The sequence below is a fragment of the Perca fluviatilis genome, chromosome 1 (assembly GCF_010015445.1).
Source record: "Perca fluviatilis chromosome 1, GENO_Pfluv_1.0, whole genome shotgun sequence".
In the NCBI taxonomy this organism is placed as follows: domain Eukaryota; kingdom Metazoa; phylum Chordata; class Actinopteri; order Perciformes; family Percidae; genus Perca; species Perca fluviatilis.
Genome location: NC_053112.1, coordinates 27,403,921 through 27,419,433, shown reverse-complemented (window position 1 = coordinate 27,419,433; position 15,513 = coordinate 27,403,921). Strand labels below are relative to the sequence as shown.

Genomic DNA, 15,513 nt, shown 5'->3' with positions numbered 1-15,513 from the left:
AACAATACAACTTTGTGTTTTAATTTCTTTAAGTATAAAATTTTAGAAGTAATAAAACGTGAACAGCCTTTGACAAAACACAGTTAGCTATCCATTCAAAAATGTACACCGAACCAAACTACAGCTAACAATAATTATACAAGTAAAACCACACATGTTAAACCATGTTAAATCGCTCATGTTATTTAAAATGGAATAAAAAAGAAAACTCAGTTATACAGTAAGAAAAAAAATTATTAACAAAACACTCCCAAATAATCTTTTGACATACTATAGCTATTAGTGTCAAACTTTAAATACGCACTCCCTACCTACTCAAAAATTAAAAATTAAAACCCATTGCATCTTTTGCTGAAATGCTGTGTAGCTTCTGTATACAGAGTTAGTCATCTTACTGATGTCCCTGGAGTGAAACGCTAGTAAACTACGAGTTAGGCTTTGGTGTATTTTTAGTGGTTTTGGTTGTCTTTCTGGCGCTTGGTCAAGCAGAAGTCCCTCCACGTGACTGCAAGAAACCACATAACGCACAGTGTTAGAATCACACATACCCTAGAGGTTAGCTTATCTACTTGCTCTGAATGAGACATAAACTTTCTAGTGGCACATATATGAAAACAGCTTTCATATGGGTTTGAAGACTACAAATATTTTCAACTCACCATGGACTTCATCTCCCGTCCATCTCCATCACCAGGCTTGTACAAACCTTTCTTAGTGTTCTCAACATATTCCTGGGAAGGGAAAGACAATTATAGAACAGTTATTTTACTCTCGTTGTATATAAAACAATATGATTCTCATACAATGCTAAAAATGATGGTCTTATGGTAAAAAAAATAATAAATCAGAAAGCATTGGGGCTTGAGGGAAAAATGGTCCTTTAAGTTTATAAATATCGAAGAAATCAAAAATGTCAACTAGGAATACCCTTCTTGGATTTGAGTTGCCAAATATCCATATATGAATTCAACACAAAATGTCCTCCAGGGTCACGGTGCATGATTCACTGAAAGCCAATGACCAAGTGTGTCTTTCTACTGAGCTCTGGATTAGAAACATGGACAGTTTTTGATAGTTTAAAAAAAAAAAAAGGGTTGTGTAGCCTGAAGCATTTGAAAATGTAGGCACTGCACAACAGTGTAAAATAAAAGGCCAACGTCACACAAACCACCGGCTCAAAACAAATCAATGAAAAAGAAAAAAAAAAAACGTTCTACACTCAAAAAACAATGGGCCTCAAGCAAGAAATGTAATTATGTGAGGTTTGTTCATACAAGTGTTCCAAGTTAGATTCACCAAACTCTCTTAACTGGACAAACTTGTCGTAAATTGCTTATTTTAGCCCGATGCATCGTGAGATTTAATCATTAGCATAATGAAAGCTCCTAAAATTGCCATTTATGGCATCCTGTTCTGCTTTGTTTGAGGTTGAGTTTCAGTCATGAAAATGTTACCAAAAGACGAATTTCAGACCGCGAGAGTTTCAAATCTACTGTCGGAGTCAGCAGTGGTATTAGGGGACCAGGGGTCGTCGGGTGCAGAAGAGGAAGATACTGTACAGCGACCTGCAGAAAGACCCAGGGGCAGCTGTAGGTGTGCGAGAATTCTTTGATCAAATAATTACTGAAATGTAAAAGTTACTGTGAAGTTACTGTGCCAAAATATGCCAAATTTAGAAATATAGTGAGGGCCACAAATGATCTTAAACAATGATTCCTCTATGTTGATTTTGTAGTGGCGGCCCACCACGGCAAAATTTCTGCCACCACGGTATCAGAAATAGGGCTGTACAAAAAAAATTTAGTCGCAGTTGCCTTTTAATTATTATTATTATTAATAATAACTAATTATTATTAGTTATTGGACGTGTCCAGTTGTTGTTCGGACAGACCTGCCCCCACTGCTAAAAAAAAATCCTAAAGGAAACACTGTTAAATCACCCGGATGTATCACTTAAAATGAATCTGTTTGTACGGTTGGTTCTTGCATGATGCCCATTGAGCCCCCGAAAGCACAAAATGCTTCTAAAACTCACAGGGGCAGAAAAATGCCCTCTGAAGGAATTGTTTTTTGTTAGTACATTAGTTGTTAGCCTGTATATTCTCTTTAAAACACACTATCCTCTCACCATTAAGGCCTTGTCCATGTAGTACTCGCGCCCAGAGCTGCCATCATTGTACTTTGTGTCCACAGCAAAGCAGAGGAAGAGAACGTCCACCACATTCTCAAAGACAGAAAGGAAGCAGTGAGCCACCAGGAAGGCAAACAGACAGACGATGAGAAGAGGCAGGACCCACACGGTGTATTCCCTCTGGTAGTTCAGAGCCAGGACGCCGGCGAAAGCTGTACAGGAGACAACAAGCACCTGAGAGTACAGATATAAGACAAGTTAGAAAACATTAAAGCCAGTTTGGTTTGTGGGGAGTTTGTTTCAGTGGGCAATACAGCAGAATATGTCTCTGTGAGGTACCTTTCCCAAGAAGAGGACAAAGTCGCCCACAGTGTTGATGGCGGCCACTCGGAGAGCATTCTCCACCAAGATAAGGAACGCGTCCCGGGCAGAGGTGCAGAAACTGGTGCTGTTGATGGCTGTCGCAGTGTAAGCATTCTGAAATAATGCAATATGGACAGTGTAAATACTTAGGATCTGGTTTCCACTGTACAGTATACTAGATTTTCTTCCTTCACCAACCTGAAACTACTTACTTGATTTAAGTATGAAAGGCACTTCTCAAGACACCACAGACAGCAGACGCAAGCTTTCAGCATGCAGCGAGCACAGGCGTTTTCCTGTGGAAAATTAAGAAATTCACAGGTTAACAAACTTAATAAAAATGTATGACTCAAAAGTACTGGTGATTCTAACCTACAGGCTCAACATGAGGCCATAATAGAGTTTTTGAGTTTGTAGTATTTAAAAAAAAAAAAATTGCATCATTTCACAGCTCACCTTTCCTTTGAGCTGGCTGTGGATGTACATTAGGATGAGACGAGGGATCTTAACAAGCGTGATGATGAAGGAGCCTTTGGCCAGAGTACCCAGATGGTAGCGGATGGTACGTACCATGGAGGAGAGGATGGGAGTTGCTGGCAACTGGGACTTATTCCTTAAGTTAATCAGATAGAGAGGGAAGACATAATTGAAATTATACTGCCTAAAAACATAGTTTTCAAATAAGCATGAGAAACAGCAAAGACAACGTTAAGCCTTCCATGTGAACTTCTTTCGTACCTTGTGAAGTAGTAAGTGACCACAGCTCCGGCGATGGTCATTTGCTGGAAGGCAAGTATGAACTCACTGATCCAGATGAGACCCACAGCGTGATACCACACCAAGTACTGCAGAGGCCCTTGCATTTGATATTCAACCACGCCTGTAGAGTTGTTCTTTACTGGTGTGCCTGTGAAGGAATACAAGTGTGAGTTTGGGTCGGATGTTGTACTGTTCAGTCAGAGTCATTTTACACAAGACCTAAAACATTTGCATCTACTGTAAGTCCCTCTATATTGCCTTGATAATTTTTAAGCATCCTACCAGGAAACAAGAGCAATACATTGTACCTTGTCTGACTTTTACTTTTAACTGATGTATGATTGACTACTTTGTCACAACTTCATGAACTCAAAACTTTGAACACGATTCCCAAATTAGCTGGGGACCAACTGTCTGAGATGTATAATATTTCCACACTTCTGAGGGGAAGTCAAACAACTCAAAGTTTTCATTTAACTGAAATTAATGCCCTAGGAAAGTTTCACTGTATAATATATATTTCAATACAAATGCATTACAATGAGACTTCACTGGGAGCACCTTAGTTTTAATTTCACTGCAATTTAAGTGTATTAATATGATTTTCACATTTCGATACTAACCACAATACACAGAAAATAGTAATCATGAAGCAAGTAAATGTGATGTTTTGACATAATTTGTGCTGGCCCTTTGTTTTTCATACTTTGCTGGAATTAAAAATCAACTGTGGAAAAGAGAAGTGGGAGATGAAGAGAGAAGTTCTTTGACTCCATCACGAGACTGGCACAAGATTCCAAAAGTGGGAGTTTAGTCATGCCATGAAACCAAGACAAAATGTCACAAGTTCCAAACTTAATATTCTACTTTGGAATGGTACCACTGACACATGTGATGCTAGGAACTATAGTCTGTGCGCTGCATTGACAACAAAACCCCTTCTGAAGCATGTACACACCAATATGGCATTTTGAACTGCGAATGCAGTTTTGACCAATATCCACATAAATGAACTACCAGTACTGGAGCTCCCCACTAGCCTCGGTCCTCACCTGAAGTCCCGAGAGAGAGAAGCACAGCGATCCAGTAGACCCAGAAGAGCATGAGGCAAAGGAAGGTCCAGAAAGGCTGCAGAGCCAGCAGGGGAAGGTGGATAAACACTTTACCAGCCACGTGGAACAGGGAGATGGTGAGAGCCACACGCTTCCTCATGAAGAACATCACCAGCAGGAGAACTACCTGGAGGGTTACACAAAGAACGGTGATCTAATGAATTCATTGAAATGAGCTGTAGCATTAAGGAATTCAGTTTAAGCACACACACCTTTTCCCATCAGTTGAACAGAAAGACATGAATTTATTGATACTGATTCTTATTAAGGGATTCATTGCCCATTCTCTCCAAGGATCTGATGAAGATGTAACCTTACATCGAAACATTAGTCATGGTTATGCACCTTAAAAAATAAAACTATAAAGTAAGAAGACATTTGTGTTGCACCGGCAATTTTTGGTTACTTTACATGAATTTACCCTTCCTAGCTTACCGTGTCTAAATCCCACAGACTGTGTTTAGTACTAAAAACGTGTATTTTACTTATGTAGTGAAGCTGTGAAAAACTAATATTACTCTCTAGTACAGTGGTGTTCACTAGGTTTTTCATGAGATGCACACTGATAGGACAAAGTCAAACGTTACATCCAGTCCTAAATAGCATGTCTGCTTATCAATATGTCATCCCTGAACATAAAATTAGCAATTTTTGAACATTAGCCTAATATGTATCTAACCATCCAAGAGCACATTCGGTGTTAAGAGCTACAAAGACCGCCCACACTGACAACGCTGCAGTGAGTCAGTGTTATGGATGGAAGGGCAGAGCAAGTTTAAATATCTTTTCTAGTCTATATTTCCATCTTGTAATGCCACTGTTTTGGGTTTTTTTTTTAAATATAAATTATTTGTAATAGAGCAGACCTAGGGTTATGTTATAGCCCTGCTTGTTTTTAATGTTTTTATGAAATATCTGTATTGACTGCATGATCATATCACCATATTATTTACTGCCAAGCGAGCCACAAATTAAAGCTTGGCGAGCCGCAGGAGGCTCGTTAGCCGCGGAATGAGTAACACTGCTCTAGTGATATAGGGTGGTGATGGCACAGTGGATGTGACACATGCCTTTGGTGTGGGAGATCTGGGTTCAATTCCCACTGAGATACATCAACCAATGTGTCCCTGAGCAAGACACTTAACCCATAGTTGCTCCAGAGGCGTGCATCCTCTGACATATGTAGCAACTGTGCAATGTGCAATGTAATATAGGACACTGTATCACCAAATGCATGCACACATACTGTACAGTACCTGTGCAGTCAGACATACCGTGAAAATTGTTGCACCAATTGCATACACAAGCAGGGCCTTTACATTGTCTGAGGCAACTTCTTTTCCAAATACTGATAAGGTGTTATTATCAAGGGCTCTCCTGTGGTCCGCATAGAGCCACCAGAGGACGCCTGTCCCACCTGCAAAAGATCAGAGCAGAAAAGAGTCCAAACCTGAATACAATAACATCCTGTGCTGTTGTCTTGTATCAAAATAATGTCATTGAGCGAGCGAAAATAAAACATGAACATATTGAAACATGTCAAAATAAATTGGATGCGTAGGTGCGAGAACATGTATGTATGCGTTTGAAAGTTACCTATAGAGCCAATGATTACCAGAATCGTTAGAATCCACACCAGCACTTTGGAGATGTAACGAATGACAACCATCATGATCAGGGACAGGACTGAGAAGAAAAAAAAATAACACCGTGCATCATATTAGAATATAAACACTACTAACATGGAGCATGTTACATCACGAAAAGTGCTGCGTCTCATTCACTACGTAAGTGAATGAGAAAAGCCCAGACATCCTACACGTGGAAACTGTCCTGCTATAAATGATGTGGCCTTGACAATCAATACAAACCAGACAGATCAAATAATTGAGACAAAAGAGATAAAATTGACATGGGATCAGTTCTGTCTTTTTGCTGTAGCAATGGGAGGAGTTAGAGCCAACCTTAAATGAATGCCTGTGGGCTAAACTTCAGCGGATACAAGTCTGTAACCACTCAGACATTTCCTGTTATTTTTCATGACAAAAATAGCTTTGCTTCAAAAAGGTTGCCTTCCTTCTGACCAGTGGTGGAATGTAACTAAGTACATTTACTCAAGTACTATACTTAAGTACAAATTTGAGGTACTTGTACTTTACTTGTGTCTTTTCTTTTCATGCCCCTTTCTACTTTCTACTCCGCTACATTTCAGAGAGAAATACTGCACTTTTTACTCCACTACATTCATCTGACAGCGTTGGTTACTAGTTACTTTAAAATGAAGATTTTTGCACAAAAAACACATGCAGTTTATAAAATCTGATGTTTTATTGTAAATTAAACTACCCAACAATATAACAGCCTTGTAACAAGACTATTTTTACAGTGTGGTATTACTACTTTTACTTAAGGAAAGGATCTGAATACTTCTTCCACCACTGCTACGGAGTCCTCATGTGCAATTATGGCTCTGCAGTGGGAGCAGCAGCAAAAAAATAAAAATAAAACATACCAGTAATTCTTTCATTGGATAAAAACAATTCATAAAATGCCAAAAATAATGCCCGATGTGTGTGTTATACCTAAAGCCAGCAAACAAAGGCCCATGATGATCTCCTTGCTGGCCATCACCCCAGCAATGACCCGGCGCAGCACAGTGTTGTCACTGACAAATGTGATGAATGCCTGGGCGAATTCTGCATAGCATCCGATATCCACAGGAATACAGCGGTGTAACAGTGGGACAGGTTTACTACAAGCATGACAAAGATAAAGAACATGGGTTTATTTATTTTTAATGGAAAGTGCTTGAAGTAGAGGACTACGGACTATGGTAGATTAGCTAGATCTTTCTACATTATTTATTTTGGTTTTAGGTTAGGCTACAGTGCATATTTGTGTGAAATTTTGTTTTGGAATTAACCACTGAAATAAAAAAAGAAATAGTGACTGAATGAATGGTGGACTTCCTTTACTCATGATGTGGGTCTGAACTCACTGGATCTGTGATGTTATCCCTATCCCAATCTCCCTAACCCTTTAATTTAAAATATGTTCACTATATAAACATTAAAGACATTACACATCTTTGTCATTTGCTGTCATAGTTTAAACATATTGTACCCACATCAGCTTCTCTAAACCCCTTGACCAGCCCCAACTGAATGTGCCCTTTTCCAAAAAAATAACTAACGGCACTAAAAACAGGGGAAAACTGATGCCGGTAAGAATGTAGTCTCGGCCAGTGATAGGTAACCTTCTTGTTTATGAGTTGATAATTAATCAAAAGGAATATGCTTGAGTACCTTGGTGGAACAGGGAGTTTGGGACATTTAGTGAATCTGTCTGAAGAGCTTGTGTATCTTGTAGGAGAAATATCATAGGAGCAGAGTTGAGATCCTATCAACAGGAAAACCAAAAATTAGATAACATGTTCAACATATTTAATACGCGTCTGCAAGTAATTATAGCGGTATTCAATGTATGTCCTATTTGAGTACAACATTTCTCATAAATACATGTAAATATCAGTAAACTGAAACTCTCCTGTAATACAGTGGACCACATATTCTCTAAAACATTTTCACTTGTGTACTTTTCTCACCATTATTCAGAGCAAACTGCTTTAAATCGCTGTAATCTTTCAGTTCAGCAGCAGGACATTTGGAGACACACAGAGCAATCGACTTGATCTTCCTGTTGATTAAATCAAGGTTGCAAGGGTCTAGAAAGAAAACATACCTGATAAGAAGAAAACATTCAGATTAATTAACTGGTCAATATAAAAGTACTACTCTTCCCTTTAAAATAAGCAACTACTTTCTTTTGAACATTTATCAGTATATTTGGTTATAACTACGCCAGTCGGGACTCTTCTGTCTAGGCAGATTTAAGATGGAGACATTGCTACTCTGTCGCACAGATCCGTCTTTGTAGCCGAAACGCCTTTTAGTCAAAGCCTCCATGGACAATCAGCCCATCAATAAAGCATGACCCATTGTTCCAGTAAAACTGGGCCTACAGGCGGCATGCTGATGGAAAGCTACTGCCCAAAGGAGGAATAAAATCAAAGACTTCTCACATAAATTATGACAAGAGGAGAATTTGTGACAATTCTGTCCGGGTGATAAAAATACCCGTTAACCCAGTCTTTTCTTAGTGAAAAAAACTATAAAAAGTGAGATATGCCCTTAAACTATGATATTCAGTCAGATATGCGAGAAACAGAGTGCAGCAGAGCACAGCGCGACATGAGTCAGTGTAGCACTTTGTTGGTGATATTAATCTACATTAACCTTCTGACTGATGATATCTTATTCTCTTCAATTTATGCAAATGGCGTTGCTCGAACAGACCTAACATCACTGTCCTGGACAGAGAAAACACATTTTGTGCATTTGTCTTAACGTCTTCTGTTGGAAGCTTCTACAGCTTCTGTGTAAGAGTACATTATTATACTGCCATTTGCAATGTGTAATTTCCAGATGAATGTAAGAAGGTCACGGTCTGGACAGCTGAACCCTATCAACTATGTAAGCCAGAATAGGAGGTAAACTGATGTGTGTGTGGCAAATTAGATTAGGATTACATGATGCAATCTTTGCGTGCACACAAGTAATGTTGAACGCCTTCTTCTGTGCCACCAACACTCAACTACAGAGGGGGAGGGGGGTAGGAGGGGGGCGGGGGACCTCAACATGTCTCCTTTAATATACTGAATCTATAACTAAATGTTTGGTCACTGTAGGCGATCTAATCAGGAAAACAGAGCAAGTTCAAATATGTTTGAACTACATTTGCTGCATATTCAATACAAGAAAAAGATGAATTTAATATAAATAAACCCCTGTCACAAAGAAAGTAACAAATCCGACTAACTTTTTTTCTGTCATGTCCTGGCCACTGAGGGGTACTCCCTCGATCTTGGGGTTATTCTTGCCACAGGTGTTGCCATAACTGTCATATCCTGAGATAAGCCTGGAGGCAGCTCCTGTGGCGATGGGAAAGGCACATATACACACCTGCAGACGACACACATAGATAGCACCATGAACTCATCTTTAATAGGTTATTTTGACAAAATCTAGAACCAAAACTTGATTTTTAAATTTGCCAACCACTTTGGTTCCAGTTTTATGGTAAACTCACAATGCAGTCTAATACAACAGTCCAGCAATACATACCTCCATTAAGGTTATAATGTTCAGTTTTTGTTTAAACTGTTTTAGAGAGGTGTTGGTTCAGTTTTAAGGTCATTTAGGAGGATGTAGTTTGTGGTGCTGTTGAAGTGATTTTGTGTTACACTAACAGGTATTTCTAATTATTTGTCTACCCCATTTATATCAGCAAGGGAGGATTTAATATCAAACACCTCACAGTATAACACAATGTAATTCAAACTACATTAAACATAAAACAAACTACAGCCTACAAAATGACTATAAAGTTGCACAGCTATGCAAAAGTTTAGCAACTGTTTGCATTAAAGGGCCACTTCACTGATCTCCAACTTTATTTCTAAGCATTCGTCAGTATACCATGCAAGCATGTAGACAGACATGCATGAATACACAACAATGGGTGGTGATGTTGAACTGTATTACTATACAATACCACCCTAACTGATATAAATGGGGTGGACAATGTATTAGAGTCGTAAACAATGCAATACAACACACAAATTAGTCCCCAAAATGACCACGCAGTTAAATCAACACGCATCTAAAAAAGTTTCAAAAACATGTAATATGTTTACCCTCATAAATGTAAGACTTATTGCAGATCTGTTGTTGTGACTGCATTAGCTATAGCTTGGTGGACATAATAAAATGGTAACTCGGTGTAAACACACATTCAACTGAAAACTTACCATCCCAATACAAAACAATGTGAATATGATGAGCCATGGGATGTCCGTGCAGCTGCGCTGCTCCAGTGGTTTCCAATCACGTTTGCCCTGCCAAGGCATAAATAATAAGACAATTAAAGATAACACAGATATCCTTAATTCTGTTTTGTTGTGGCTGCTGCGGCGCAGTATAGCGTCCCCGCTGGTCCAAAATCAGCAGACAAATATCACTGTGTTGTTGCTGCTGCTGCTGTAAAACAAGCTGCCACTGCTGAAGAAGTGACGCTATCGTTAAACAGATTGTCTCAAACTCCTCTGCGCATTAGCGTTACAGTTTTCAAGTTTTGAAGCCATAACTTAGCTACATCATATTGTAGCCAACTTACCTCGGTGCTGTTACAACATCCCATTGTGAACCACTTCAGCTAACTTTAACGAAAACAAAACTTTTAAAACTGCCTTTTTTGCGGTTAAACTTTCTCAGTGCATTTCCCTCTCGCTTTCGCTTCTCTTTCTACCTATAATTCAGACAAGGACACAAATATAAAACGTTGTTATTTTGTGACCTGTTCAATTCAGAAACAAACGCCCATGAGGGTGAAACTCCCGACGTGCAGGTAAACAAACGCGGAAGAAGCCAAATTTCTTATGCTGCCTTCACGGGCTATCAGAAATATCCGAATTAGAATTAAAGGAATACCGCAGTAGCCAAGATTCAACAATACTGTTCAGAGTGCAGAGTTCAATAGATATTTATTGTCCCTCAAGGGGAAACTTGATCTGCAGTTGGCGGTACAAAATACAACAAAACACTTTAAAAACACAATAAACATGGCACAAAACATTGAAGCAGGCCACAACCAACGGATTGATTAAGGATATTTTTTTTTAAATTTAGAATTCAATTTACAAATATTCAGTCATCACAGCTCGTAAACATAAAACTGTACATACATAAGTAGTCTACACATGACATAATATAAAAGTAAGTATGAAAGTAATATTTTAAAAGAGCAATTTCATCACTTCAAATGTGAACAGCGCTGCTGTTGTTATCAAAACTTTAATCAACATTTTCTTTTTTTTTCTTTTTTTGCCACCTGTGTAGCTCGGTGAAATTACAATTACACCACTGAAGAAACATAGGCTTTGTTGAAAGAACATCTCAATAATGGAGAATTGGTCGACAGGAACCCATAGACCTCATTGGTTGTCTAAATTGCTCATATAAACTTATTGTGCGTGTATGGAACATGAAAATCAATTGAAACACTGCCTACTCCAAATATAATAATAATATTATTATTATTATTCTAAATATTATTATTATTATGTTGTTGTTGTTCTTTTTCTACAAAAGTGAAGTCCGTGCAGGATTTAGAAAATTACAAGGTGCAGCGAAAGCGGCATAGCTATCTGACGGCTGGAGCGGCTGGAGCGGCTGGAGACATAGGACACACGTGTTGAATTTGGCGCCGTTTACTGGAGTAATGAAGTAATAAAGGCTAATTCTGTATGAACATAATTCATAGTTTGGCCAGGACTGTCTCTGGTAATGGCAGAAAAAAAAAAAAAGACAACTAAAGTTTAATTGGCTAAAATTGACCGTGTTCAGGGGCCTATAACGTCACGAGCTTGGTCACCTAGACTGCCATTACACCTACAAAGGTGAGTAATGGATGAGCTTAAAGTTCATAGACTGTCTGTCTTGTTCCAAGTTATGAGATTTGTCGTAACAGTTGGTTTCAGTTCTTATTTCTCTATGTGCGAACAGTCTTTCCTATTGGAAAATCGACACTTTGAGACGTTGAAGGTTTTACTTGCCTCTCCTGCTCCTACTACATGGCATTTATGCTAGCCGTGTAAGTTTTACATTGAAAAAGCAGAGGACAGGCTGGCCAATAAGCTTGAGGGGCACTAACGTGGACCACAGTTATGCTAGTTTACCGTTTAAAGTTCGTTTTAAAGTCTGTTAACGCTGAAAGTGTGTCCAAAATATACAAATCTACATATTCAAATCTAAATGTATAATACCAGATGGTTGCTTATCTACATACAATACTGTATATAACAGCTCCCCACATTGATAAATGAGGTTTTGTCGACCCCAGCAGTCTGTGTCATGTTATTACAGCCAGTTTCTTCCATCAAATGCTAATTGTTTGATTATTTACAGACACTCCCCAGGTAGCCATGCTGCCGGGGGACTACAGGGCTTGATCTTTGCTCAGAGACGAGTGGGGATGCCTGCTGACAAGGAGACTGCTGCAGGCACTCCAGCTGAAGGATGGTCTCCTCACTCACTGCAGTCTCACAGCATGTGTTAGGAGCTTTCGAGAGGCACACGTATGTCCAAGCAAAGGCAAAGGTTAGTGAATCCTAGTTGAATCCAGTCCATGTAAAAAATGTAGCCACTCGTGGCTCCTGACAAGAGTCTTTTTTTAAATTAGCCACTTTTTCTCCCCCTGCCTGCTGTTTTTCAAGAGGTTTCTTGTCCTCATAGTGAAGGTTTCCTGACATGTACACTTCCTGAGTGGGCTGGAATGTTAAACAGTATCCTGAAGAAGAAGTGCCTTGCGTAGTATTGTCCTTTTGCTCTCATTGCACTAAACGTTTCTACTGCATTGCATAGAAAACCGGAAGGGAAGGTAAATATTTAACTGTGGCAGTCTTATCCACTTTTCACAAAGTACAGTTGACAAGTCCTGCAGCCTTGGATCTTATAAATAATCTCTTTTTTAAACTGAATTCCAGACAGATACACATGCACATTTTCCTCATACCTGATAATAGCTGTTATTGTGTCAGTATGGATTAAAAGCAAAAATAAGAATAAGGAAATAGAGATCTGGCAGGACCAGAACATATGATGAATACTACACTATCGTATGTGAGTTAACAAGGGCAGATGTTGGGCGGTTACATTTGGAACCAAAATGCAAACTAACATGGAGTAGAAACATAAGTGTTCAGAGGGCTCTCTCATCATATGAAACGGCTCCTGGCCCCTCATCTGCTGACTCTTCGTCTCAAGTATTTCCAGCTGATGCTGCTGTGGCAACAGTGTCCAAGAACAACACGTTTTTCTGGATCTCTACTGGGAGAGTCAATGCCAGCACAGCATATGTTCAGCAGGATCCTTGGGGGTGGGGGGTTGTAGTATGTCACTATCCTGGCCCTCACAAAGTCTGATCCAAGCTCAAGAATCATTCCTCATAAACAACAAGACAATAGGATAAATATTATGTGTCTCTGTCCTCAGATACTTTCAAGATTCAAGCTGTTAGAAATTGTCAAGCTTTGGAGGATGTGATGAATTCCAAAAGGCAAATAATTTGGAGCGTCTACATTGTAACTACTTTTATTTTTTGCAGAAGTGGATGGAAAGGGTGGTGATAAATGACTCACTTTTCAGTTTCACACAATAGATTCTTTGTAAACGACTTGACCTTTGTTAATACAAACAGTGCATTTTCCTAAATGAGCCATTGAAATCAAATACTGACAGTTCCTTCCTCATTCATGTGGAACATCATACGCAACACATTATAGTTTGAAGTTTGAGTGTTTAAACATGCCCAAATCTGAGTTTGAGTTTCAATATTACAGTAAAGAAAAGGTCAAAAACAAAAGCAAACTTAAACATCTGCTTGGTAAACAAATGTAAGGATACGAGATGGTGGCATGTTTTTAATATCAGCCAGTGAAACACTTGCCACATTTAATGCTAATGTACACATGAGTATTATGTGTATGGCTGTGTGCATTCAGGTGCAGGTGGTTATAGGTTTATGGGGCATTTGTTTGAGTCAGAGTATGCATATTAAGCTAATCTAGCTGTTGTCACCAAATAGCCCTGTCTTGATCCATATGGAACTGTCTGTTTGCAGGTAGATTGTCTGAGCAGAACATAGACTGCATTTACTTGCCACAATGTATCACCGACTCACATATCCTCTTTTAAGAAATAATATATTTTTTTTAATCGGATGTAATTCCTGCTGAAACAGGTCGTTACAATCTGATCTGCAAACCAATCGTTTGAGGAGATAAAGGCTGTTTGATTTGGAAGGAGAGTCAAGTCAACTTTTCTTTATACAGCCAAAATTACAAGTCACAAATTTGCTTCAAAGGCCTTTGCAATCTGTACAGCATATGGCACCCTCTATCCTTAGACCTTTGGTTCACATAAAGTACCCCCAAACAAAAAAAACCTTTTAATGTGGAAACAAAATGGAAGAAAGAACACAGGAGAGAGAAGAGCAACACAGGAGGGGTCCCTCATGCAATAGATGTTGGGTGTACAAAACAAAAGCAAGAGTACAGTAGAACTACAGTGTGGAGAAACAGGACTATGAAATTAGGTGTATAGATTGTTAACATATATGATGAATATGGATCCAGGACCTGGGCCACACAACCTCCTCTCTACCATGAAGACCTGTAAAGAGGACAGACTACACATCTAAATCATATACAAGACAAGAAACTCAAGTATACCGTTCACATAGAAGACGAGAGACGAAACAACCGAGTCTCCTGGAGAATGAAGATCCAGGATGTCTGGAATAAGGCACAGACAGCCCAAGGGAGCAAGAGGGAGAGGCAAGAGTTCTTAAAACGTGATAGCGTTCTTGGTTGGAGTTTTTGTTTATGCCTGCTTGTCCAGGATGAGGTCACGGTCTCTGTTTTTTCAGAAGGGGGATTTTCTGGGACATGCAAGTCTCTATTTTGTGGCGTGGTCATGGTCTTGTTTGAAGACTCATTACATGTATGTTAGTATCTTATTTTCTAATAAGCCTTTGTATATAAATGGGTATATTGTTTTCAGGCGCCTTAAATGCAGGATATCCAAATGTGTATAATGTTTACACGCAGCAACACAAGAATTAGCTATTCCAACCTCCTCAGTATTAACAGGAAATTGGTGTGTGGGGTATTGTGTGTTTTGAATGTACAAGATACTGTATGGGCAAAATTATTTGAGCCTTAACAGACAATGATGTTTCTCCCCAGTGAATGTTGCTGGTGGTTTGGTATTTACACTGTTATGTTTGCTGATGTGATATATACAGTCATGGGACACTAATGGGACTTTCTCAGTGTGCAAGACAGTGTTTTCCACTGTCGTCATAAATAGGGATGCGCCGTTACAAAAAGTTTGGCTGATACCGATATTAACATTACTGTTATGGCTGATAACCGATATTTACCGATATGAACTGAAACAAGTTTTTATGATAATCATATTTTGTACTGAAAAACACGTTTAAATACTGTGAATTTAAAAAAAGTAATGT

The 15,513-nt window shown here is 39.0% G+C and overlaps 1 protein-coding gene across 1 annotated transcript; it reads right to left on the bottom strand.

The window, feature by feature from the left end:
• On the bottom strand, positions 1-10,859 carry LOC120567516 (choline transporter-like protein 1). Its single transcript, XM_039814489.1, has 16 exons — positions 10,600-10,859; positions 10,235-10,321; positions 9,244-9,386; positions 7,970-8,106; positions 7,671-7,764; positions 6,948-7,117; positions 5,962-6,051; positions 5,640-5,782; positions 4,306-4,492; positions 3,233-3,401; positions 2,951-3,107; positions 2,707-2,790; positions 2,471-2,608; positions 2,129-2,365; positions 660-731; positions 1-505 (listed from the first exon to the last, which is right to left on the bottom strand). Exons 1-16 carry the CDS (start codon positions 10,621-10,623, stop codon positions 482-484), a joined length of 1,956 nt encoding a protein of 651 aa, XP_039670423.1. The 5' UTR covers positions 10,624-10,859; the 3' UTR covers positions 1-481.
• Between the last annotated feature and the right edge of the window lie 4,654 nt (positions 10,860-15,513).